This window comes from Equus quagga, chromosome 9 (assembly GCF_021613505.1).
Source record: "Equus quagga isolate Etosha38 chromosome 9, UCLA_HA_Equagga_1.0, whole genome shotgun sequence".
Taxonomy (NCBI): domain Eukaryota; kingdom Metazoa; phylum Chordata; class Mammalia; order Perissodactyla; family Equidae; genus Equus; species Equus quagga.
The window spans coordinates 78,877,698-78,902,990 of NC_060275.1; the positions used below are offsets into that span (position 1 = coordinate 78,877,698).

At 35.3% G+C, this 25,293-nt stretch overlaps 1 protein-coding gene across 4 annotated transcripts in view; it reads right to left on the minus strand.

The window, feature by feature from the left end:
- Positions 1 to 315: 315 nt before the first annotated feature.
- The window catches only part of GPBP1 (GC-rich promoter binding protein 1), a 94,177-nt gene continuing 69,199 nt past the window's right edge, over positions 316 to 25,293 (minus strand). For all 4 annotated transcript variants that reach the window (XM_046671480.1, XM_046671478.1, XM_046671481.1 and 1 more), the window contains 6 exons: positions 17,418 to 17,602; positions 16,668 to 16,808; positions 14,978 to 15,145; positions 14,307 to 14,494; positions 7,246 to 7,348; positions 316 to 808 (listed from right to left, as the gene is read on the minus strand). In XM_046671480.1, coding sequence (XP_046527436.1) covers positions 650 to 808; positions 7,246 to 7,348; positions 14,307 to 14,494; positions 14,978 to 15,145; positions 16,668 to 16,808; positions 17,418 to 17,602 — 944 coding nt within the window. In that variant the 3' untranslated portion in view covers positions 316 to 649. The remainder of the gene's footprint in view (positions 809 to 7,245; positions 7,349 to 14,306; positions 14,495 to 14,977; positions 15,146 to 16,667; positions 16,809 to 17,417; positions 17,603 to 25,293) is intronic.

Below are 25,293 nucleotides of genomic sequence, written 5' to 3' on the forward strand. Positions count from 1 at the left end.
TTGGAAGAAAGTGTGGCAAGTCTTTCCTGTAACATTTACTGAACTACAAATGGCTAAAGAGCAATTTATGTTTTAAAAGGTGACTAGTATACAGTTGCGTTCAGGAAATTAATGTTTTAGTGCACTTTGCTCCAGTTTTAGCCAACATGCTACATTGTCCTTTTGGGGGGGAGGGGGAGTGGGGGCAAGAGCAGGGCTGGGGGGGGCGCACAAAGTGGACTTGAGGATTTCCATTGTACGAAAAAGATATGACTCTGCAAGCAAACAGTGTAAGCTGCCTTTTTTCTTAAGACCTGGACATTTTAAGACAGAAGCTTTGCAAAACATTACACAATTTTTTATTATTAAATGAGAAAATCTCATTTGTTACATCGTCACATTGCTAGTCAGAGAAATGCTGCAGTGATGAAGAAAGTCAATGTTGGATCAACCAAAGTCCTCATTTCTACAACATTCATTTACAAAGAAATAATGTTCAACACAGCCCAACACAACATTCTTGGTTTTCTTCATATTGAAGTCCCCCAAAAAAATCATCTTCTAATGGGGTATTTTACTACATAAATTATAGTTCTTCATTTTTACAATTCACCCCAAACTGTATGAGAGATGTATCACACTAAAATTTCTAAAGCTGTTAGGAAATCCTTCACACATCGTCGTCATCCGATGTGTCACTGCTACTTGTCTCTGTGTCATCATTCTCAATAGTGGGTTTGAAAGTGCTGTTTTTCCAGGGTCCAAACTTGAAGTCACAGATCAGGCCATTTTTCAAAATACCATTTTTCCTCAGACCATTCTTCTGTAACTAAAATGTCAAAAATAAATAAATTAAATAAACAAACTATTCTCCAAAAGTTACTTACAAATTAAAAGGCTATAATAATTAAATGTAGCCACAAATACAATAAAGTTAATAAAATTGTATCCTACCCTGAAAATTCTAGATTATCGTATCCTTTCTGAAAAATTAGGTAGATATAACTAACTGACCCAACTTATCTAACAAAGTTTGGGAGAACCACATTTACCAACCACCAAACCACTATGAAAAAAAAATATATAGTATGTAGTATTAGAATAGTGGAAAGAGCACAGATATTGGATCCAGACAGGGTAGGTGTAAATCCTAACTCCATCGTCACTTATTAAGGTATCTTTACAAATTTTCACTTCCTTAAGTGAAAATTGTAAAAATACCCTGATGCTGCCCAGAATATAATCAGCAACCATTAAGCTATAGCTGTTATTTTTATTACTCTGCTCTAACTGGGCTATTAACACACCCCAGAATCTGCTATACTCATATTTTGTGAGTAGTAAGAATAAGTAGAATATAAACTATTCCAGTAAGTAAGTAGTATTCAAGTAAGGTACACTAAGTAACAAAATCAAATAGAGCTCTTTGCTTAACCACCGAGATTAAGATAATGGAAAATGAACAGTCTTCTAGTTTCGAAAACAAGAAATCAGAACTAAAGGGTTAGTATGGTAACAAACAAGAATTGGGTCCAAAGATCACATGGGGGGGGGGGGGGGGTTGGATGGACCAAATTAGGAACAATTTTAAGATACAAAATTAAGTTAAATTAATAATGATAACATACATAAACTCTATTAACTCTGGCCTTTTGAACTTCTTTTATGAAAAATGTTTGAGACTCTGGTAATTTTCATCAAAATCTCTAAATATAATCTTATATAAGACCAAATCAGCTATATAATAATTTAATATTTGGAACTATCGGTTTCATATTCTAGAGGCTTTTTTTAATTATGAGGATTAGGATTAAGATAAAATCCAAATCCAAAGAGCTACTTACATCATAGCTACTTTTGTTTGTTATAGACCTTGACAAACCAGAAATAACAAGTCTAGGGTCTTAGGTTTCAATTTTCCTTTTTCCATCCCTATTTAAATTCCCTATTTTCCACAGCAGATTTTCTTTTCTACCTAAATTCTAAAATTTAAGCTACCTCCCTTCACTTTGAACAAATGAGCTCTTATCTCTTTACTGAGAAAAACCATGTATCCGCCTCTGGTGTTCTCAGCCACTGTGATGCTTACAAATACCCCCAACCCTCTTTTTTTGTTTTTTTAAAGATTGGCACCTGAGTTAACAACTGTTGCTAATCTTTATTTTTTATTTTTTTCCTGCTCTTTCTCCTGAAATCCCCCCAGAATACAGTCGTATATATTTTTTTAGTTGTTGGTCTTTCTAATTGTGGCATGTGGGACACCGCCTCAACATGGCCTGATAAGCAGTGCCATGTCCGCACCCAGGATCCGAAGCAGTGAAACCCCAGGCCACTGAAGCAGAGTCCACAAACTTAACCACTCGGTCACGGGGCCAGCCCCTTCCTGCCCCTCTTTTTAAAGGTACACTTTTCCTATCCCCCAAAGTTCTATCCTTGCTTCACATGACTTATCATCCAATGCCACCTAATCTTTCCATAGCTTGAAATCTGCTGTGGAGAATTTTGATAAAAACCAAATCTAAATCTTTATCTCTGATTTCTCTAAATGCTTGCACCATCTCCAAGAACATCTAACTTACTATGTTTTAAAAAAAAATCCTCCTAAAAACCAGCTCCTCCGTCTGTATTCCTCTTTATAACAATAATATAATTATCAGTCCCACAGGTTGAACTTTCAAAATCCCGCTGATTCTATTTCAGAACTGTTACTCTTCTCAAGACTCATTTTTCACTGTCATTTCTCTACTTTGGGCCCTCATTTATCCAGCCCCTAATTATTAAAATACATTCCAAACTAGTCACCCTTTCTCTCGTCTTCCAAAGTACACTTTACACCATACCAGTACTTCCTCATGGACAAATAATGATCGTTTCACACCCCTTAAAAAAAAACCTCCAAAGGTTTCCTATCACAGAACATAACTTATACTCCTGATATGACATACAAAGATCTTCATAATATCACCACAATATATTTTTCCAACTTTCTATCATAGTTAAAGGCACAGGCTATGAAGTCAGCCAGACTTGGGCTTAACTTCCAGCTCCACTACTGATAAACTGTATGACCTACAAAAAATTACGTAACCTCTAAGAGCCTTAGGTTCATCATCTATACAGCAGGAGTAATACTATTACCTACTTCATACAAATGCTACAAAAATGCACTTAGCACAATACCTAAAGGGTATTAAGGGCTCACATAATGTTAGTTCAAATGAGGGAGGCCATGTAATTTATTCAAACTACCACACTTTTGAGAATGAAAGCAAGCACTTGTTATTAATAACTACAGCTGGATAACATGCATAAACTAGCATTCTCCAGGGTAAAGGACCGAGTCTACCTACTACTGTTATCATAATCTTTCATTAAAAACTATGTACCCCATGCTCCAGCCACTGTAAACCCCAGCATATCCTATACCCTTACGTTTTGCTTCTGTTCTCTCCTTTCACCAGGAATGTCATTTCCTCATCTTACCTGTCAAAGGCCAATTTAAATTTAATTCCTCAATTATGCTTTTCCAGATCACTGCAACTGGAATTAATCTCTAGATTAATCACAAGAATCTAAGTTCTATGTGGGAAACATTTTTGTGTTTTTCCCAGCTTTACAGAACAGGGGCTGGCATGTAGGAGACACCCAAAAAACATCTGATAAATTTGCCATGACACTTTCTCTCTCCTGTCTCACCTTAAACATTTTAAAAACTGCTATCACATTCTGCTTTATATGGGAATCTAACTACCTTCATTGAACTGTTAGCCCCATGAAGGAGTTCATCTCTGCAAACTCTGTAATATCCTGGGCATAATGAACACTCAATAAATGTCTGCTGAATTGAAGAGAGGAGTTTGGACTCAGATTCTCCTCTGTCATATAAATCCTTTTATAAACATCATCGGGCTCTAATGATTTTTCAAGCATCTAAATGTCAAATGACATGTCATCATTAACATATATCCATGTCTTTATCATTAGTTCAGAAAAATATGGACATTGTATTTACATGCCATTGCTCTCCAACCCATAATATGCACAAAATTCTTATATCAGTTTTTTTATTATCAGTAGGGTTTTATCTACCTGCCCCAGTCACCACAAGGTTTTAAACCCAATTATCTTAGACAATATTATGCTTTCCTTAGAACTACTACCTTATGGTAATGGTACCTGATGGATTTCTCTTGATGCCTTTCTTCTGATTCAAATCAAATCCTTCAAATAGATACACAAACTGGTAAACCCATACACTGGACTACTACTCACCAAACAAGGGTGAGTTTCAAAAGCATGAAAGCAGTCAGATCTACGACTATACAGTGTGTGATTTAATTATGAAAACATTCTAGAAAGGCAAAACTATAGGGACAGAGAACAAATCAGTGTCTGTCACGGGCTGGAGCTGGGAGTGAAAGGATTGAATGCAAAGGGAGACAATGAGAAGCTTGTGGGGATGATGATTATACAACTGTACATATTTTTCAAAATTCATCCAACTGTGTGCTTTAAGTGAATTTTTTGCATGTAAATTATACAATAAACATGATAAAAATCCTTCAAAACTATTATCTGTCATCAGCTTCAGAACCATTTGTGAAAAATAACATGGCTTGCTAGAAACTTCTGAATAATTTAAACACTTCTATTTATAACAGCATTAAAAAAAATGAAATACTAAGGAATAAGTGTAAGGAATAAACTTAACCCAGAAGGCAAAAGACTTCTAAACTGAAAATTAAAAAACGATGGTGAAACAAAACACCATTAAGTGCAAAGACATCCCATAATCATGGATTAGGCAACTCAATACTGTTAAGATGCAAATACTACCCAAAGCAATCTATAGATTCAATGCAATCTCTATCATCAAAATCCCAAAGGTATTTTTTGCAGAAATAGAAAAACCCATCCTAAAATTCATATGGAATCTCAAGGATTCCAGACAGCCAAAACAATCTTTAAAAAGAAGAACAAAGTTGGAGGTTTCATATTTCCTGATTTCTAAATTCCCTACAGAAATGCAGTAATAAAAACAGTGTGGTACTGCCATAAAAACAGACAAAAAGGGGGGCCGGACCTGCGGCCTAGTGGTTAAGTTTGGCACGCTGCACTTTGGTGGCCCAGGTTCATGGGCTCGGATCCCAGGCATGGACCTATACCACTCATCAGCCATGCTGTGGCAGCAACCCATATATAAAATAGAGGAAGAGTGGCACAGATGTTAGCTCATGGCTAATCTTCCTCAGCAAAAACAAAAAACAAAAAAATAGACATAAAGACCAATAGAGCAGAAAGCCTAAAAATAAACCCTTGGAAATATAATCCAAAGATTTTTGACAAGGGTGCCAATACCACTCAATGGAGAAAAGATAGTCTTTCAACAAACAGTATTGGGAGAAAGGGATATCCACATGCAAAAGAATGAAGTTGGACCCTTGCCTTACACCATGTACAAAAATTAACTCAAAATGGATCAAAGACCTAAATGTAAGAACTAAAACTAGAAAACACTTAGGAAAAAACAGGGGGAAAGCTTCGTGACATTAGATTTGGCAATGATTTCTTGGTTATGACGACAATAGCAGAGGCAAAAAAATAGATAAATTGGACTATACCAAAATTTAAAACCTCTATGCATCAAAGGACACAATCAACAGAGTGAAAAGGAAAACTACAGAATAGGAGAAAATATTTGCACATCACACATGTGATAAGAGGTTCATATCCAGAATATATAAAGTAGTACCAGAACTCAAATAATCCAATTGAAAAATAGGCAAAGGACTTGAATAGACGTTTCTCCAAAGAAGATATACAAATGACCAATAAGCACATGAAAAGATGCTCGACATCACTATTAAGAGGAAAATGCAAATCAAAACCACTATGAGATCCCAGCTCACACTCATTGCAATGGATATTATAAAAAAAAATTTTGAACTCTCAAGCACCATTGGTGAGAATGTAAAATAGTGTAGCTAGTACAGAAAAACAGTATGGCTGTTCCTCAAAAAGTTAAAAATAGGTGACCATATGATCCAGCAAGTCCACTTCCAGGTATACATCCAAAAGAATTGAAAATAAGGACTCAAGATATTTGTACACCCATGTTCAGAGAAGCATTATTCACAACAGCTAAAAGTGGAAGCAACCCAAGTGTCTTATCAACGGATGAACAGGTAAACAAAATGTGGTATATACATTAAATAGAATATTGCTCAGCCTTGAAAAGGAAAGAAATTCTGATACATGCTACATAGATGAGTCCTGAGGACATTACGCTAAGTTAAATAAGCCAGTCAAAAGGACAAATACAGGGACAAATACAGCATGATATAACCTCTATGAGGTACCTAGAGTCAAATTCAGAGAGACAGAAAGCAGACCGGCGATTTCAAAGGATGCGGGGGAGTGGAGAATGAAGAGTTATGGTTTAATGGGCACACAGTTTCAATTTTACAAAATGAAAAGAGCTCTGGAGGTGGACAGTGCTAATGGCTGCACAACAATCTGAACGTACTTAGCGTCACGGAACCGCACACTTAAAAACGGTTAAGAAGGTAAATTTTCTTATTTTGTGACAGATTTTTAAACTGCTGTGGAAAAAAATCAATATATTAAATCCACCCTTAAAGAATTTAAAATTAGGATGATCAAGTCCATTTTATTATGAAGTCAACCTAATTTCCTCAAAGATTTCATTCAAAACATTTAAGAGGTGTTTTTAAGATTACAATATCAATTATAACATCTCCAAGTAGAAAATCACTTCTGCATGACCAGAACTATTTAAAAAAATTATAATGGATTTGGAAAAATATCTCAACTTCCTGACATTCTATCAAACATTTCCTAATACTCTTTCAAAAATGAAATAGGGAGGCATAAAACAAGATGTTTTGGAATATGACGTATTCTTGTGCAAGGAAAAGGATAAAAGATGAAGGTATTTGGGGATCTAATGACGCTTTCTATTTCTTATAACCAAGCTATTTAAAAAAAAAAAAAAAAAAAGCCTGGAAAATGACAAATCACAGACATATTGTTCACACTAATTCCTAAGCACTAAACACCCATACATTTAAAGAAGTCATCACTGCAGACCTGTTTAAAACAAAGGCAATTCTGACCTATAGTGTGATATCTAATAAATTTCTATAAACTGTGTAAACCCCTCCCTGACAATGCTTAGTTATACCATGCTGTTCTGATTGAGGAAGGGCAATATAAAGTAAACTTGTATGATTCAGGTCTTCTTACCTGTTCACTAATAACTTGGAATTCTCTCATTTCATCCTCAGTTAAGGGAGCACATGTTTCATCATTTTCGCTGTCTTCTTGCCAGCCCATTTCCTTTAACAATCTGAAAAGAAGGGAGTAAATTAATAAATTTAATTTAGAGCTTCATCCAAGTGGGATAATTCCATTTTTACTGTGTGCAAGAAAACATAATCCATTACACAAAGTCCTCCAAAATACATAAAAAAGGATTTCTGAGTTTATGCTTTGAATATCTTTCTGAAAATGAAAAAACAGGTAAGATTAAGCTTAATAAACTGTCTTAGATAATAAGATCAGAATGAATTACTTAGTTGCTTTACCTCTGGTGTCAGAGGTTCTCTAGGCTAGAAACTGAAGAAAATTTGCTAAAGTTGTACTAAAAGTACAAGCAATACTCCTCCCCATTTTCTTTAATGCCACCACAATCTATCATAGTCTTAGCTACTTATTAGGTCTTTACTTTGCAAAGAAAAGGTTGGGCTATCTTACCCTATCTTGCATTTTATAATTTATTTATCTATTGATAACACTTCTTACTGGCATGCCAGTCATCATCCTCAACACACAATTCAATTTGAAAGACACATATGTTCTACAACAAAAAGACGACTTTTCAAAAAGTTCTCAACCAGGAACTAAGCAAGTAAAATGACTAATATGGTTATTCTCTTTTCCTTCCAATTTTTAAAGAACAAACCTCCATCTTAGAAAAATAGAGCTTAAAAAGATTAACAGGGATCCGATCCAACCACTTTTCTCTAGGTGGGCAAACGTGAACACTGTAGCTATAGTTGTTGCATTTGACTCAATAACTTCAGTTTCTGCTTCTTATATGGCCACATATCTTGTACTAGTCTGACTGTACTTTAAAAAAAAAAATTACATCCCTTAAGTAACTATAATTCCTATTTACACTTTTTTTTTTTAAAGATTTTATTTTTTTCCTTTTTCTCCCCAAAGCCCCCCAGTACATAGTTGTATGTTCTTGGTTGTGGGTCCTTCTAGTTGTGGCATGTGGGACGCTGCCTCAGCGTGGTGTGATGAGCAGTGCCATGTCCGCACTCAGGATTCGAACCAACGAAACACTGGGCCGCTTGCAGCGGAGCGCACGAACTTAACCACTCGGCCACAGGGCCAGCCCCTATTCCTATTTACACTTAATCATTTACACCTATTTTCAATTTGAGCCTGTCACAAATTGTTCCTCTGTAGACTTTTATACCTTTTTCAAACAATCTCATAGAATATCAGTGCTCAGAGACTGTGAATAAAATTTAACACTCTAATCATATTTTACAGATGAAGAATCAAAGGTAAAATAACTTGACTACTTGATGGCAAAGAAGGAAACAGAATTCTGGTTTTCCACCTCCCAAGTTAGTATATGTTACACCAAACTCTGCTGTCTCTAGACTAAAATGTCACAGTCATTGCTAATTACTCTCTTTCTCATTCCCTTCAATCATTTAATTTTTCTTTTCCAATGCACTGTCTTCACTCTTTAACCTAGACAGCCTCCCTGTGGAATGGCATTTCTATTTCCAATGCCACATAGTCCAGAGTCTATAGATCTAGATTGGTGAAACAATCTAACTGCTTTTGCTAGATCCTTAATTATACCTGTTTCACTTTTAAAAACTGAATCTTAACTAAACAATAATGCAGATGGAACAAATTATTTCAAATGTTATAAAACACAAATATTCCTAACTGTCCATTCTCCTCTTTTCCTTCTCTCCAGAGGTTATAAAAGTTAATTGTTTCTGGAATACTTTCAAAACAAATACTCTGGGGCCAGCCCCATGGCCGAGTGGTTAAGTTTGTGCGCTCCACTTCGGCGGCCTAGGGTTTCCCAGTTTGGATCCTGTGGGTAGACCTACACACTGCTCATCAAGCCATGCTGTGGCAGCATCCCACATGGAAGAACTAGAATGACTTATAAGTAGGATACACAACAACGTATTAGGGTTTGGGGGAGGAAAAAAACGAAGGAAGATTGGCAACAGATGTTAGCTCAGGGCCAACCTTCCTCAAAAAAAAAAAAAAAAAAAGAAAACCCCAAAAACCACCCACCAAAGGCCCCCACAAATACTCTGCGTATTTCTCTTTTCCCTACAATTAGCAATATATTGTAACAGTGATCTGCGCTTAGCTTTTTCATTAGCATTTCCTCCCATTCTCTTTCAAATGATTACCAAATCATCCTGATACCACTTCTACAATTACCACTCTCTGCTAAGTATTTTCAATGGTTTCCCACTTCCTAAAGAGCAAACTGCTTAACTTTAACACCATAAGCACAAATTCAAATTCCTTACATTAGAAAAACCATAGGATTAGAACTAGAAGACCTGGGTCATAATTCCTACTCCATCACAAACCACATATATGACACAGGTCAATTTCTTCACCTCCCCATTTCTTCATCTGAAGCGTTGAGTAAGTATGAAGAGATCTCTAAGGCCCTGTCTTTTCAGCGTCATCTCTAATTTCATTAAGGACTCTACACTCCTATCAAGATATTCCATTCACCGCCCCTAAACAAACTAGGTATGTATTCAACTTTAAACATCCCTTCACACCCCAACTTCTTCCAAAATGACTACCCGGTACCCTTGCATATCAATGTCTCACCCTTTAACATTTAATTTATGTCCCAATTAAAACTTTCTGACTGGTACTCAAGCCATAATGCTCTCTTACCCCTAAACACCCTTGAATTTCTCTGGCATTCATTTCTACTAATTCATTTGGTGCCTAAATATTAAGGTAACAACTATCCTTCTGACGTTGAAACTACCCTCAGTACCTTATAATGATATATTAAAATTTGACAATAAAACTAAGAATAATATATGTGCCTGATCATTTCAGATTTTTAGTTTGCATATTTGAACAAAAGAACTGTCATCCTTGAGAACTGTATTACTGATACCAGATTTGTTAAATTCAACCAATATGAGTACTTAATATGTACATAACTTCAGAATCACATAGTTTATAGAAAATCTGAAGCCATGTGAAAGTATCACTCCATTTTCAGAGAGAAATAAAACCTGAAATCTAAAAGAAGCCATTACTTCGTGACCTCAAAAAACTCCATTAACGTATGTCTTTGGAGCACTTACAAACATGCATTGTACTAAAGAGTCAAGAAAATTCAAGATAAGAAATTTAAATTAAAATGGTTCCAAATTAGCAGCACCTTTACTTCCTCCTTTTACTGACTCAGGATCTCTTCACAGCATATGCAATATTTACACAAAATAATCTACAGCATCTTGGGTTAAAATAAGTTACAAAACAAAACAAAGATGTATATTATGAAATATTCGTTCAAGTAGTCATCATTGGTATCTCTTTATGCAGCATGCCTTCCCCCACAGAGTTCATGCTAATTTAGGATGTTTTCTTCCAGTTCTATTTGGCTTAGTTCCTGAATCCCATTCTATTTTCTCCTGTTAGTAGTCACCAGAGAACCAAACTCTGTCAAAGTATGGAACTAAAGTCTCTCTTCCACGAGTCTTCATAAATCAAAGAAACCACCAAAATGCTTCTTACACTAACTATATGCATGCAGATTAAAAAATAATAATCAAATAGTTAAAATATTCATTAGGGGTATTAGGGGTTATAAGAGTATTTTCTAATAAGTGTGGTTCAACTTTCTTTTACTACAAAATACTGAACAGAAATATGAAAACAAAAACGTATTAAGTGTCAACTTTCTCACTATAACCTTAATAGATTCTATAGGTAAATAATAATCTTTTATTGCCTATGCTGTATCTTCCTATAAGAGAACTCATCTTCTATTATCATTAGAATATCTGCTTTGTTTGTATACTTCTTTTCTGTGCACAGGCTTTCTTCCTTTCTACCAACTGACTACAAATACTTAAACGACTATTGGTAAGATTGGAAATTAGCAGAACATTTTTGGGTGATAACAGTGCAGCATGTGATTATTTTAAATATGTGTGCCATTTGACCAGTCAACTTCATTCCTAGTAATCTACTCTATGCACACTTATACCAATGTTCAAGGATATGAATACAAGGATGCTCACACCAGCATTATTTTAAGAGATGGAGGAAGGGAGGGAGAGAGAGTGAGAGAGAGGGAGAAAGAAATGGGGTAGGGGAACAGCTAAATCTTCATCAATAGGGAAATCGTTTCACAAATTATATCCAGACTAGAGAAGAGTGGCTTCAAACTGGGGGATACAAGATGATCTAATAGAATGATGGGAAAAAACACTGGAATTTCTATTTATGCTTATCTTTTAAAAAATGAATTAACATTTACTTTTATTTTTTACATGGTATCACTTTGCAGTCATTACTCGGCCTATAGATCTGAGGGTCACAAGTCATAAAATATATTACGAGGTACAGGGGAAATCCACAACGTGAGTGAGAATAAAAACTGTGGTTACTCATCCATTCATATTAAATGCACAAAAAAGGTAGTTTGTTTGCCCAAACAAGTGAATTTATAGATATTACCTAGTTAAGTTAGGTTCATATTAATCCAGCTAAATTAACTCTCATCAAATGGACATTCACATTTATCATCAGCCCAATAAATTATTTTAGGCAAAAGATAGTCCAAGTTAGTGTAAGAGGATTACAAAATCAAAACAAATGCCTAGATTCTCAAATACAATAATTACAGCTAGATCTAAAAGAGCAAGCAGGATATGATTTGGTAAGGGGGAACAAAAATGATCATAGATATAAAGAATAATGTATGAATTGGGCCAGAAAGACAAGGACTTAAAGGGATCTTTAATAAAGGTTATAAATCTCACGGGTAGGAGAAATGTAGACTAGAATTTTAGAAATTTGAGGTAAAAGAAATACTCCCTCAAAATAAGTACAGTTTTACAGAGCAGATAAAAAAATACTGGAGGAACTGCTACATCATTCACTCATTTAACAAATTTAAGCACATAGTGAGTGATGTGTCATGCACCGTTCCAGGCACTAGAATACAGCAGTAAACAAAATGGACAAAATTTCTGTCCTCATGGAGCTTTGATTCTTAATGAAGACAAAAGTTGAAATTATAAAAAGTTATTCCACAGTGGGTATAACCCAGTTCCCCAGTGTCCTGGAATTAAAGGAACTTCCAGGAGAACTGGCATTAAATCAAACAAAAAGTCAAGTCAATCAATTGGGCTATTAATGAGCACCAGTCCGAACTGAGCCTGGTCCTAGAGGGTGTAAAAAATTTTAGCGGAAAAAAATTCAGTTTATACAAAGCACTTATAGAGTAATATGTGACAATACAAGTGCATAAAATAATTTTAATTGCATTAATAGTTATAATATTTCAGTTATTAGAAAGGAATTGAGACTAACATTTAAAAATTCTATCTAATGTTGAAAGACTGCAAAAATATGCAAATATGCATAGAAAAATGAAAACTGTAGACTGACTAGTAATCTAAACTAATCCTAGTATGCATGACAAAGGAGGGAAAAGTTTTGGTGCCACAATTTCTCCCTTCATGGTTGGACTTAAATCAGCTGCCGTGTATTTCTGTACAACTTAAGTTTCAGTAAAAGTGTGCTTAATTCAAACACACACACACAAAAGGAACTGAGAAGTCCACAAATCTTTCATGTACTGATGCTAAACCATGTGATTTATTTCAAAACCACAGGAAATCTTTTCTGCAAAAACGTCAGTTCTTAACCATAAAATCAAAGAAAAATAAATACAAAAGTCCAATCTAGACTTGAATACTTTTCAATTCTCAGACAATATATTAAGACTATATGATGGAAGCAGAAAGTGCTCTTGAAAGTTTACAACAAAATAAACTACATATTGGGAGAAATGGATATCCACCTGGAAAAGGATGAATTTGGACCTCTACCTCACAACACACAAAAAATGTTGACAAGCAATAAAAGGAAAAAGTTGATAAAATAACTTCATCAAAACTAAGTTTCTGAGTTTCAAAAGGCACCACTGAGAAACTGAAAAGAACTCACCGAATGGGGAAAAAAAAAAATCTGCAAATATAACGGACTTAAATCTAAATAGCTCTTATAAAAGAACTCTTAAAACTAAATAATGCAATTTAAAAACGAGCAAAGATTTCAACAGATATTTCTCCAAAGAAGATATACAAATAACAAATAAGTACACGAAAAGACACTAATACTTAGTCATTAGGGAAATGCATATTAAAAACCACAAAAAAATACCACTTCATATCCATTACAATGACTATAATAAAAGACAGATGGTAGCAAGTGTTGACAAGAATATGAAGAAATTAGAACCTGCATAAATTGCTGATGAGAACGTAAAATGGTAGTCATTTTAGAAAACAGTTTGGCAGTTTGTCAAAATGTTAAGCATATGTCGCAGCAATTCCACTCCTAGGTATCTACCCATAAGAAATCAAAACATATCCATACAAAAACTTGTATCTGAATGTTCATAGCAGCATTATCCAGAATACTCAAAAAGTACAAAGAATGTAGTATCCATCAATTGATGAACAAAACGTGGTAAAACCATTCAGTGTACTATTTGGCAATAAAAGGAATGACGGAGCAAGAAATGCTTACAACATGGATGAACCTTGAAAACAGTATGCTAAGTGAAAGAAGGCAGACATAAAAGACCAAATATTGTATGATTCCACTTATATAAAATATCCAGAAAAGGCAACTCTATAGATATACAAAGTAGATTGGTGGCTGCCTAGTACAGAGCGTAAAAATGAGGAGTAACTGCAAGTGAGCATGGGGTTTCTTTCTGGGTTGATGGAAATGTTCTAAAATTAGATTGTGATGACAGTTGCACAACTTTGAATATACAAAAAAATCACTGAATTGCACATTTAAAAAACACGTGAAATTCATGATATATAAATTATATTTCAATAAAACTGAATATTATTTCAATCAAATTGAAATTATATTTCAATAAGAAATAAATCATAACATCTCTATAATAACATCAAAATCCTGGACGTAGAAAACACAGAGAAAAAACTGTAAAAATAAATACTAACCTGTGTTCTGCCTCAAGTGAACTTGAAAGAACATCAGTTTGTGGGAAGGTTGAAGACCGAATGATCTGTTGGGAAATTACCGAGGCATTGCCATTCTCTTGTGGAATTTCATTTTCATCAAAGTTTCGATTTATATCCCTTTCTTGGTGAGTACTATTGCTGTTATGCAAATTAAATGAGTCATCATCCTGATATTTAGGGAGTTAAAAAAAAAAGAATAAGTTAGAGAAAACAGTTGTTAAAAACTTTAATAGATCCTGGTTAGATTTCCACATAAATGTAATACTTAATAATCATTAAATTTAAGTGACATTCTCTCAAGATATGAAGGATACCCATAGCTTTCTGACTCTACGTATTCACATCTATTCAACAAAGGCAAAACCAAAACAATGAAGGTAGGCAAGATGGGGAAAACAAAAGAAAACATACATACTATGAACACGAGTTTCTTTAAATTTTTGCAGAGCAACTACAGAATGAGAAAAATCTAAAGAAAAATTCCTTTAGAAAGGAAGTCATTATTTATGCAAATAGTTAGCTAGCCTTGCTTTCAGGGAGATGAAAATTTGATTAAAGTTTATTCAAAGGTCCTAAATGATATTTGCCCAATAGTTCAATAACATGTTAATGTCAAACCAAGAGTTTGGTTACACTCCACATTCAATTACCTTCTCTGAGCCAGCATGGCTTTCATCTTCATGTTCCTCTTCTACTCTGTCCCTTTTCAATGCCTTCAAAAATTCACTCTTCTTATCAGTGCGCATACGTGTCAGTTTGGTTAGACGGGGCTGCTGATTAAGTTTATCAACAGGTGAAGAGGAATTTGAGCGATTACACTAAGAAAAAGTTCAAAAATATTAATAAATATGTAGACAGAGAACTAATGTCAATATAAAGTTCAAAACTGCCACAACTTCCTATTTCATCTTTATTCACGATACAAACGATTTTAAAGTCTATTTTCCTCTATTCCTGTATGTTTTATCTATCTTACTGAATGAGTAAACAGAAGAATTTTCTTACCCTAGAAACAATTATGGTCTGACAATACTAAGAACTGTGATTCTACATTAGAAGCTTAAATACTATTTTATAAAATGAATCCTGAAATTGTTTAAACATTTCCATAATACAAAGAAGAACAGAGTTTTACACTGTGTTCCACAGAGTTCTAAGGTTCCAATAACAGTTCCAATGAGACCTATTTTATAATTATTTACACACAGGTGTACACAGTGTTTATCAGGTAGGATTTCACTATGGGAAACTTTTGTGGGAGGGCAGGAGGCAGGGGGGAAAGGCATACATACTAGAGTCCTTTTGTTTGGGGTGTTTTGTTTCGACATTGGAATACAACAGAAAATAGGATGTTAGAACTCTGTGTCAAAGATTTTTAAGCCATGGAAATAAACCATAATGCTTAACTGTTGGTAATAAGGTCCACAGACTACAATGAAACTAAGCCACAATTCATCAGCTGAGAATGCTGGTCCTTCCTCCATAGCTCTAAAATCCTATGATTGAGAACTAGTGTATGGAGGGGCTACAATGTTTCAATACAGTACCCAGAGCAATTTCAATTATAACAATATACAGTCATACGCTGCATTATGACATTTCAGTCAATGACAGACTGTATATACAACAGTGGTCCCATAAGATTAGCCCCACAGAGCCTGGGTGTGTAGTAGGCTATACCATATAGGTAAGTACGCTCTATGACATTCACACGACAACCAAATCATCTAACAACACATTTCTCTGAAAGCATCCCATCTTTAAGTGACGCATGACTGTGGTCACAAGCATCTTTTGACTCTGAACTGGTCAGGGAACTCCCTGGTCAAATGTGAAAAATACTTTAGCTGTCAGATACTTGGAGTCAGTAAAATAACAGTATCTACACCTTTCTCTCTTCTTCCTCTTCTCTACCCCCAAGTGTTAACACTAATAACATGTCCATCATCCCCCAAAGAAGACTATATAATACAAATCCTCATTTTTAGTCAAGGTACAATTTTATGGCATAACATAATTCTATCACAAATGAGAAAATGGCAATTTTCATACTTCTTAAAGATTATTCTTTCTGGTTGACAGGTATGCAGGTGTTTGTATTATTTTCTCTACATTTTAGGGTATTTGGAAATTTTCATTAAAAATCTTAAAATCATTCCTATTTGAAGTGTAAAAATGGTTAACAAACAGATGGAAGTATCTGATTCGAGTTTTCTGAAAGAACTGTAATGTCTCATTTTAATGAATTAATTTAATGAATCTATGCCTTTTGTTCACTGTTAACTAATTATCATGATTAGAATGTGCTGCATTCCTCGTGAATAATTTTAAATGTCATACCTCTTTCACAGAAGTTGTTGATGGACTAAAATTCTTGGCAGTTGACTTAAAAGCATTAAAGTTGCCAACACCATATGTAGACTCATGAGGGAAAGAAGTCCCAACTTTATTTTCTTTAGTTTGGCTTTTCCATTGTGTAGGCTATAGAAAAACACACAAATACTAATGCATATCAAAAATAGATTATACAAAGAGTGAAAAACAAAGTGAACACTATAAAATAAAGATGACTACATGCGGCTCATAAAAACAATTATTTTTATATTATACTTTCATCATTCCTACATGGTTCTCTTCTGTCTTTTTGCACAAATAAAATCAAAGGTTGGTATTCAGATAAAAACATCTGACTATGCTGCTATATTTTCAAAGTTTTATAAATCTAAAGTTAGGTTTCTTTTGCTTAATATCAAGAAAACACAAGTAGGAGTTTCAAAAACCTAAAACTGAACACAAAGGAAACAGCATTATGCTATCATTAAGCAAATACATCATAGATGCACCTAGGAAAACAAAAATTTTATAGATTTCACTTACTACTACTAAAACAAGAAAATACATACAAGGACAAACAGACACACCACTAAAAAGACAATTAAAATTAATGACAATGGACAAACTCCTTCCACTTAGAAGTCAACACGCCACCAAAAACCCCAAACTTTGGTATAAAATTTTTAACATTCTTTTCTCAAAGTGACTCAATTGATATCAATTTAAAACTTGCATTTTTAACAATTTATAACTTACTTTTGTAGGTGGAGCAGCAGGTTTAGGGACTAAGCCTTTATAAACACTTGGACCAGTCCCGTTCTTAACTGGCTGTGACTGAAGATTTCCTACCACTGGGAATCCAGATAGCTGTAAGTCTTTTGTATTACCTTTCTTAATGACCAGCATCCTTGGAGCTCTAGATTTAGGATTCGGAGGATATTCTGCACAAATAAAGCACAAGCAAGAGTTACACACAGCTTAAATTTTGGCATAAAATTAAACCACTAAAAGAATAGTATATTCCAAACCTTGATTATATTTAAAAAATAGGCATTCCCTGGGTAAAATAATCGAGCTAAGTATGAACTATACTTCCTGCTTGAGAAATGAAACTAAAACATAATCAAACAGATCATAGCAAAGAACTGAGCAATGTAAAGTAATACAGATGAATTCAACTAGACAGTGGCCTAGAATATTAACTATGACCAAATCAAAATTAATCACACTTTAAAATATTTTTGATTAATGTTTTTAAAAACTGAAAATTTCGTCCTAATAGCTCTTATGACATGGAATATAAAGTACATTATATTTCCTTCTCCTCCATTTTGAAAGGAGAATTTCCCTAATTTCTTTTCCTTCTTTTTATTTCACTTATAAAGTTATTACCAATAAGCAAGGAACTACAGTACCTCTTTTTCTAAATTTCTACTTAAGTTATGACTAATGAAAAAGAGAATTCTATTTTCACAATATCAATATCAATTCAAATATTTACTGACCATCTAACTGCATTGAAGGCATTATGCAAATTACAGGGCAACCAACTCAATCCTGGCTTCTGAAGACAATACGAGAAAATAAAGTTGCTAATAGAAAGCTTTTCTCAAGACTACTGCAGTGGCTAAAGTATGAAGACAAACTCCTAGAGTTTAATCAGTGTATCTGTAATCAAACAGGTGTTACACATGAACATGTTCACAATTATTGCAATGAAGTATGTCCTCCCCTTCCCTAAGAAAATTTCTGAAAGCATCAGTTTCATAGTTGGAGAGTTTGGAATAAAATAATCAATTCAAAAAGAAAAATCTCAGAAAGTCTAAATTAAAATTAGCTTTATGTATTAAATAAGACATGGTACTGTGAGTCATGTAGATGTCTGTGAAGGTGCCCCTGCCTCAAACAAACCAAACTTCCTACTGGATCATCTCAAAAAATAAACTAAACAAGGACTCCTAGACATGGAGGGACTCTCAAAGTTCATCTGAGGCTTCAAACACTTAAAAATATAGAGTTGGTATGATGCTTCATTATAATGCTGAAGGATAAAAGAACAAGGACCTAAAACAAAATGAGACATGGTTCATCCTTCCAGAATTTAAACACACGTTAATCTACTATGGCAAACATTCTAACTTCTTGGCTGCCTAAAGAGGTCCAAACTATGAAGGCTGCAGAAGACATCTTCAGGCACACATGGACACAGAAATTTTATCACCAATATATACCTTTTCTGAAGAACTTACAAAATGAAGTCAACAAATTAAAATTAAGACTAAAGATCTCAAACAAGAGGTCAATGAAGGACACCAGAGATAAATTAAACAACTTAAATTTTGCAATTATTAGCTTTGGTAAACTGATAATGACAGCATGAATAAAATAGTAAGAAAATAGATTCTTAAAATTAGCAATTCTTGAAATTAAAATATAAGAGAAAATCTGAATGGCTTGGTACTCTAAGTTAAATGAAACTCAGGGATCTGAGGAATGACTGAGCTGGGAAATGCAAAAGGCAGTAAGATATACAAGGTCTCATTTTAGAGGAATCCAAGTGTTGAAGCAGGGGGCAACTCTATCAGTACACAATTAAACATGTTCAAACATGACTGATGAAGACTTCCAATTCAATATGGCCAACTAAACAAATTAATTTATCTTCTTTCCCTTCTAGATACTTATATTAAAATTACTATAATGAAGAAAAACAAATACAACAACAAAGAACAGGAAAAGGTTCATCAGCAAGGAGTAATCTCAACCCACATTAAGAAGTAAAGGAAAACACATCAATTTAGAAGATGCACAAAGGAACTCAGCTGAAGGGGTGGCTAATCTGCCCTGTAGACTCTTGGATTACAGACTGGGACTTGGAAATGCTAGATATGGCAGAAGGCAAAAATGAAACTTTTCAGACAAAAATCAATCACCAAGGATAAATCCTTGCTAAGGTAAATCATGAACAAGGTATTTTAGGCAGAAGGAAAATGATCCTACATGGAAGGCTAAAGGTACAAGAAGGAAGAATATTTTTTGTACATAAGCAATCACTGATCAAAACCAGAAGGCAGAGGAGTGGGATCAGCATCATGGTGGACTGAGCTCTTCCTCTAGACTCTCCCCCTAAAATAGAACAAAAAGGACATTCATAAACCAACAGAGGACATTCACACAACACAAAACACGTCTGAGAGACCCACGCAGCCATACGTCTGATGGTGGAGGTGCTGGACCCCGTGGAGGAAAAGGAGCAGGTAGGAGATCTCCTCTCCCTCCCCCAACAGCAGTGACCCAGGGCAGAGGACCAGGTGCAGCTCTGAGAAAAGAGGGGGGAGGGAAGGCTCTCTTTGGGAGCACCTTCACTCTCCCAAGTTCCCTCACAGCCTGTGGGAAAGCCCCACACAGAGGTGGCTAAGCCATTAAAGGGTAGAGGAGTTTTCATTAAGCCAGCACACCAGGAGAGTAGATAGTGAGGGCAGAGTGAAAATGCCCCCGGGATTGCACAGGGAAAAGAAAGCACCCCTCCTCCTGCTCAGCACTTCAGCTCAGCTGGTCAGCCAGAGTGCCCAAGCATACCTTAGAAAAGCAGCAGTTCTAAGCGAGCAAGCTGGTGATCATGGCAGGTTCACAACACACAGCTCTTGACCTCCACCCAGTGACGGCAGGTGGAATCTGTGACCACACACTATCACTATGCGGAGGCATAAATCCATGCCATCATAGAGTATGAAGAAATATATAAATAGTCCAAACCAGAGGGAAAATGATAAGCACTGAGAAATCAATTCTGAAGGCACAGAAATTTATAATCTAAATGACAGAGAATTCAAAATAGCTATCATTAAAAAACTCAACGAGTCATAAGAAAATACAGATACACAGTTCAATGAAATTAGGAACAAAATAAATGAACAGGGGGAACTCTTCACAAAAGAGATTGAGACTATAAAGAAAAACCAAACAGAAATGTTGGAGATGAAAAGCGCAATGTCTGAGATAAAGACAAATCTGGTCTCCCAGAATAACAGAGCTGATATTATGGAGGAGAGAATTAGCAGTCTTGAGGACAGAAATATAGAAATGCTTCAGATGGAATGAGAGAACTAAGACTCAAAACGAAATGAAGAAATTCCCAGAGAAACATCCTACTCAATTAGGAAATGCAACATAAGGATTACAGGTATTCCAGAGGGATAAGAGGATGGAGAATGGAGCAGAAAGCTTGTTAAAAGAAATAATAACTGAAAACTTTCCAAACCTGGGGAAGGAGCTGGAAATATAAGTAAAAGAAGCCAACGGCACTCCTAATACTATCATTGTAAAAAGACGTTCTCCAAGACATATAGTAGTAAAGCTGGCAAAAGTCAATGACAAAGAAAAAATTACTACGGGCAGCAAGGCAGAAGAAACAACTTAATAAAGAACCCCTATCAGGGTTTCAGTCGATTTCTCAGCAGAAACCTTACAGGATAGAAGAGAATGGAATGATATATTCAGAACTATGAAAGACAAAACGTTTCAACAAAGAAGACTCTATCCAGTGAAAATATCCTTCAAATATGAGGAAAAATAAAAACTTTGCCAGATAAACAAAAGCTCAGAGAGTTCATCACCACAAGGCCCCCCGCCCAAAAGAAATGCTCAAGAAGGCCCTCGTACCTGAAAAAAAAAGAAAGGGGTTACAAAGCCTTGAGACAGGAGATAAATAGGTAGACAAAATCAGAAAATTGTAGTTATACATCAGAACAGGTTAGCAAACAATTATAACATTTAGATAAAGGGAAGGAAAAGATCGAAAATAAATATACTCGTCACTTTAACCACAAACTCACAACAGAAGATGGAATAAGTTGAGACAATAACAACTTAGACGGGGAAGATGTAAGGGATGGAATAGGCTCAGTCTAAGGAAATAAGAGCCTCTCAGAAAATGGGCTATCTAGGAGACGTTTATACAAATCTCATGGTAACCACTAAACAAATAATCAGAACAGAGACAGATACTTTAAGCTAATGGCAAACAAAAGAAAGCAGGTGTTGCCATACTTTTATCAGACAAAGTAGAATTTTCAAGATAAAACATGTAATGAGAGACAAAGAGGGGCAGTATATAATGATCAAAGGGACTCTCCACCAAGAAGACATCACACCTATAAATATATATGCAACCAACAAAGGAGCACTAAAGTACAGAAAACAACTATTAACAAACCTAAAACGAGATATTAACAACAACACAGTAATAGTAGGAGACCTTAACACCCCATTCACATCAACAGATCAGCCAGACAGAAAGTCAACAAGGAAATACTGGATTTAATCAAAAAAATAGACCACATGGACTTAATAGATATATACAGAACACACCACCCAAAAATAGCAAAATACACATTCTTCTCAAGTGCACATGGAACACTCTCAAGGACAGACCACATGTTGGGGAACAAGGTAAGTCTCAATAAATTCAAGAACATGGAAATCATATCAAGCATCTTTTCCAACCATAATGCTATGAAACTAGAAATCAACTACAAGAAAAAAGCTGGGAAAGTGACAAATATGTGAAAACTAAACATACTACTAAACTACCAATGGATCACCAAAGAAATAAAAAGAGAAATCAAAAAATATCTGGAGACAAATGAAAATGAAAACACACCATTACCAATTCATATGGGATGCAGCAAAAGCGGTCTTAAGAGGGAAATTCATAGCTATACAGGCCCATCTTAACAAACAAGAAAAATACCAAATAAGCTATCTAAAACTACACCTAAAAGAATTAGAAAAAGAAGAACAAACAAAGCCCAAACTCAGCAGAAGGAGGGAAACAATAAAAATTAGAGCAGAGGGGCCAGCCCGGTGGTGCAGCAATTTAAGTTCGCACGTTCCTCTTCAGTGGCCTGGGGTTTGCCAGTTTGGATCCCGGGTGCAGACATGGCACTGCTTGGCATGCCATGCTCTGGTAGGCATCCCACATATAAAGCAGAGGAAGATGGGCACGGATGTTAGCTCATGGCTAGGCTTCCACAGCAAAATGAGGAGGACTGCCAGTAATTAGCTCATGGCTAATCTTCCACCAAAAAAAAAATCAGAGCAGAAATAAATCAAATTGAAACAAAAAGAAAAAACACTAGAAAGGATCAATGAAAGAAACAATTGGTTCCTTGATAAACAAAACTGACAACCCTTAGCCAGACTCACTAAGAAAAAGAGAAGGCTCAAATAAAATTAGAAATGAAAGAGCAGAAATTACAACAGATACCAAAGAAATCCAAAGGATTCTAAGAATACTATGAAAAACTATATGACAATAAATTGGAGACAAGCTACAAGAAATGGGTAAATTCTTAGACTCAAACAACCTCCCAAAACTGAATCAAGAAGAAATAGAGAATCTGAATAGACCAATCACCAGTAAAGAGACTGAAACAGTAACCAAAAACCTCCCCAAATATAAAAGTCCAGGACCAGATGGCCTCAATGGAGAATTCTACCAAATATTCAAAGAAGATTTAATACCTATCCTTCTCAAACTATTCCAAAAAACTCAAGACAGAACACTTCCCAGCTCATTCTACAAGGCCAACATCATCCTGATCCCAAAGCCAGAGAAGGACAACACAAAGAAGGAAAATTACAGGGCAATACTCCTGATGAACATACATGCAAAAATCCTCAACAAATTTTGGCAAACCGAATAGAACAATACATTAAAAAGATCATACACCATGATCAAGTGGGATTTATACCAGGGAAGCAGGGAAGGTTTAACATCCACAAATCCACTGAAAAACTATTAGAAATAATCGACAACTACAGCAAAGTTGCAGGGTACAAAATCAACTTACAAAAATCAGTTGCATTTCTATATTCTAATAACAAACAGAGAACTAAAGAATACAATCCCATGTACAACTGCAACAAAAAGAATAAAATATCTAGGAATAAATTTAACCAAGGAGGTGAAAGACCTATACAATGAAGATAATGTCTTATTGAAAGAAATTGATGATGACGTAAAGAAATGGAAAAGTATTCCAAGAACATGGATTGGAAGACTAAATATAATTAGAAGGTCCATACTACCTAAAGCAATCCACACATTCAAAGCAATTTCAATCAGAATCCCAATGACATTCTTCACGGAAATAGAAGAATCCTAAATTTCATATGGGGCAATCCAAGACCCCAAATAGCTAACGCAATTCTGAGAAAAAAGAGCAAAGCTGGAGGCATCACAATCCCTGGCTTCAAAATATACTACAAAGCTATAGTAATCAAAACAGCATGGTACTGGTATAAAAACAGACACCCAGATCAATTCAACAGAATTGAAAGCCCAGAAATAAAATCACCCATCTACAGACAGTTAATCTCCAACAAGGAAGCTAAGAACATACAATGGAGAAAGTCTCTTCAATAAATGGTGCTAGGAAAACTGGACCGCCACATGAAAAAGAATGAAAGTAGACCACTGTCTTTTGCCGTACATAAAACTTAACACAAAACAGATCAAAGATTTGAAGGTAAGACCTGAAACTATAAAACTCCCAGAAGAAATATAGGAAGTACACTCTTTGACATCAGTCTTACAAGGATCTTTTCAAATACCATGTCTACTCAGACAAGGGAAACAAAAGAAAAAACAAACAAGTGAGATTTCATCAGACTAAAGAGCTTCTGCAAGGCAAAGGAAACCAGGAACAAAACGAAAAGACAACCCACCAACTGGGAGAAAATATTTGCAAACCATTTATTGGACAAAGGGTTTATCACCAAAATATAGCAAGCACTCATACAACTCAACAACAAAAAAATAAACAACCCAATCAAAAAATGGGCAGAGGATATGAACACATAATTCTCCAAAGAAGATATACAGATGGAGCATAGGCACATGAAGAGATGTTCAACATGGCTAATCATCAGGCAAATGCAAATCAAAACTACACTTAGATATCATCTTACACCCATTAGAATGGCTATAATCACCAAGACAAAAAATAGCAAATGTTGGAGAGCATGCGGAGAAAAGGGAACCCTCATACACTGCTGGTGGGAACACAAACTGGTGCGACCACTATGGAAAACAGTAGGGAGATTTCTCAAAAAACTAAAAATAGAAATATCGTACGACCCAGCTATCCCACTATTATTATCCAAAGAACTTGAAATCAACAAGTCAAAGAGATTTATGCACCCCCATGTTCACTGCAGCATTATTCACTATAGCCAAGAAGTGGAAGCAACCCAAGCGACCATCGACTGATGATTGGATAAAGATGATGTGGTATGTATGTGTGCGTGTGCATATACATACAATATATGTGTATATTTGCTGAGGGAATACTACTTAGCCGTAAAAAAGACAAAACTGTCCCGTTCACAACAACATGGATAGACCTTGAGGGTATTATGTTAAGCAAAATAAACCAGACAAAGACAAACACTGTATGATTTCATTCGTATGTGGAATATGAACTAACATATGGACAAAGAGAACAGTTTAGCAATTAACAGAGGAGAATGGGTTGGGGAGTGGGCACAAGGGGTGAAGGGGTACATTTATATGGTGACGGACAAATAATAACGTACAACTGAAATTTCACGTTATAAGCTATTATGA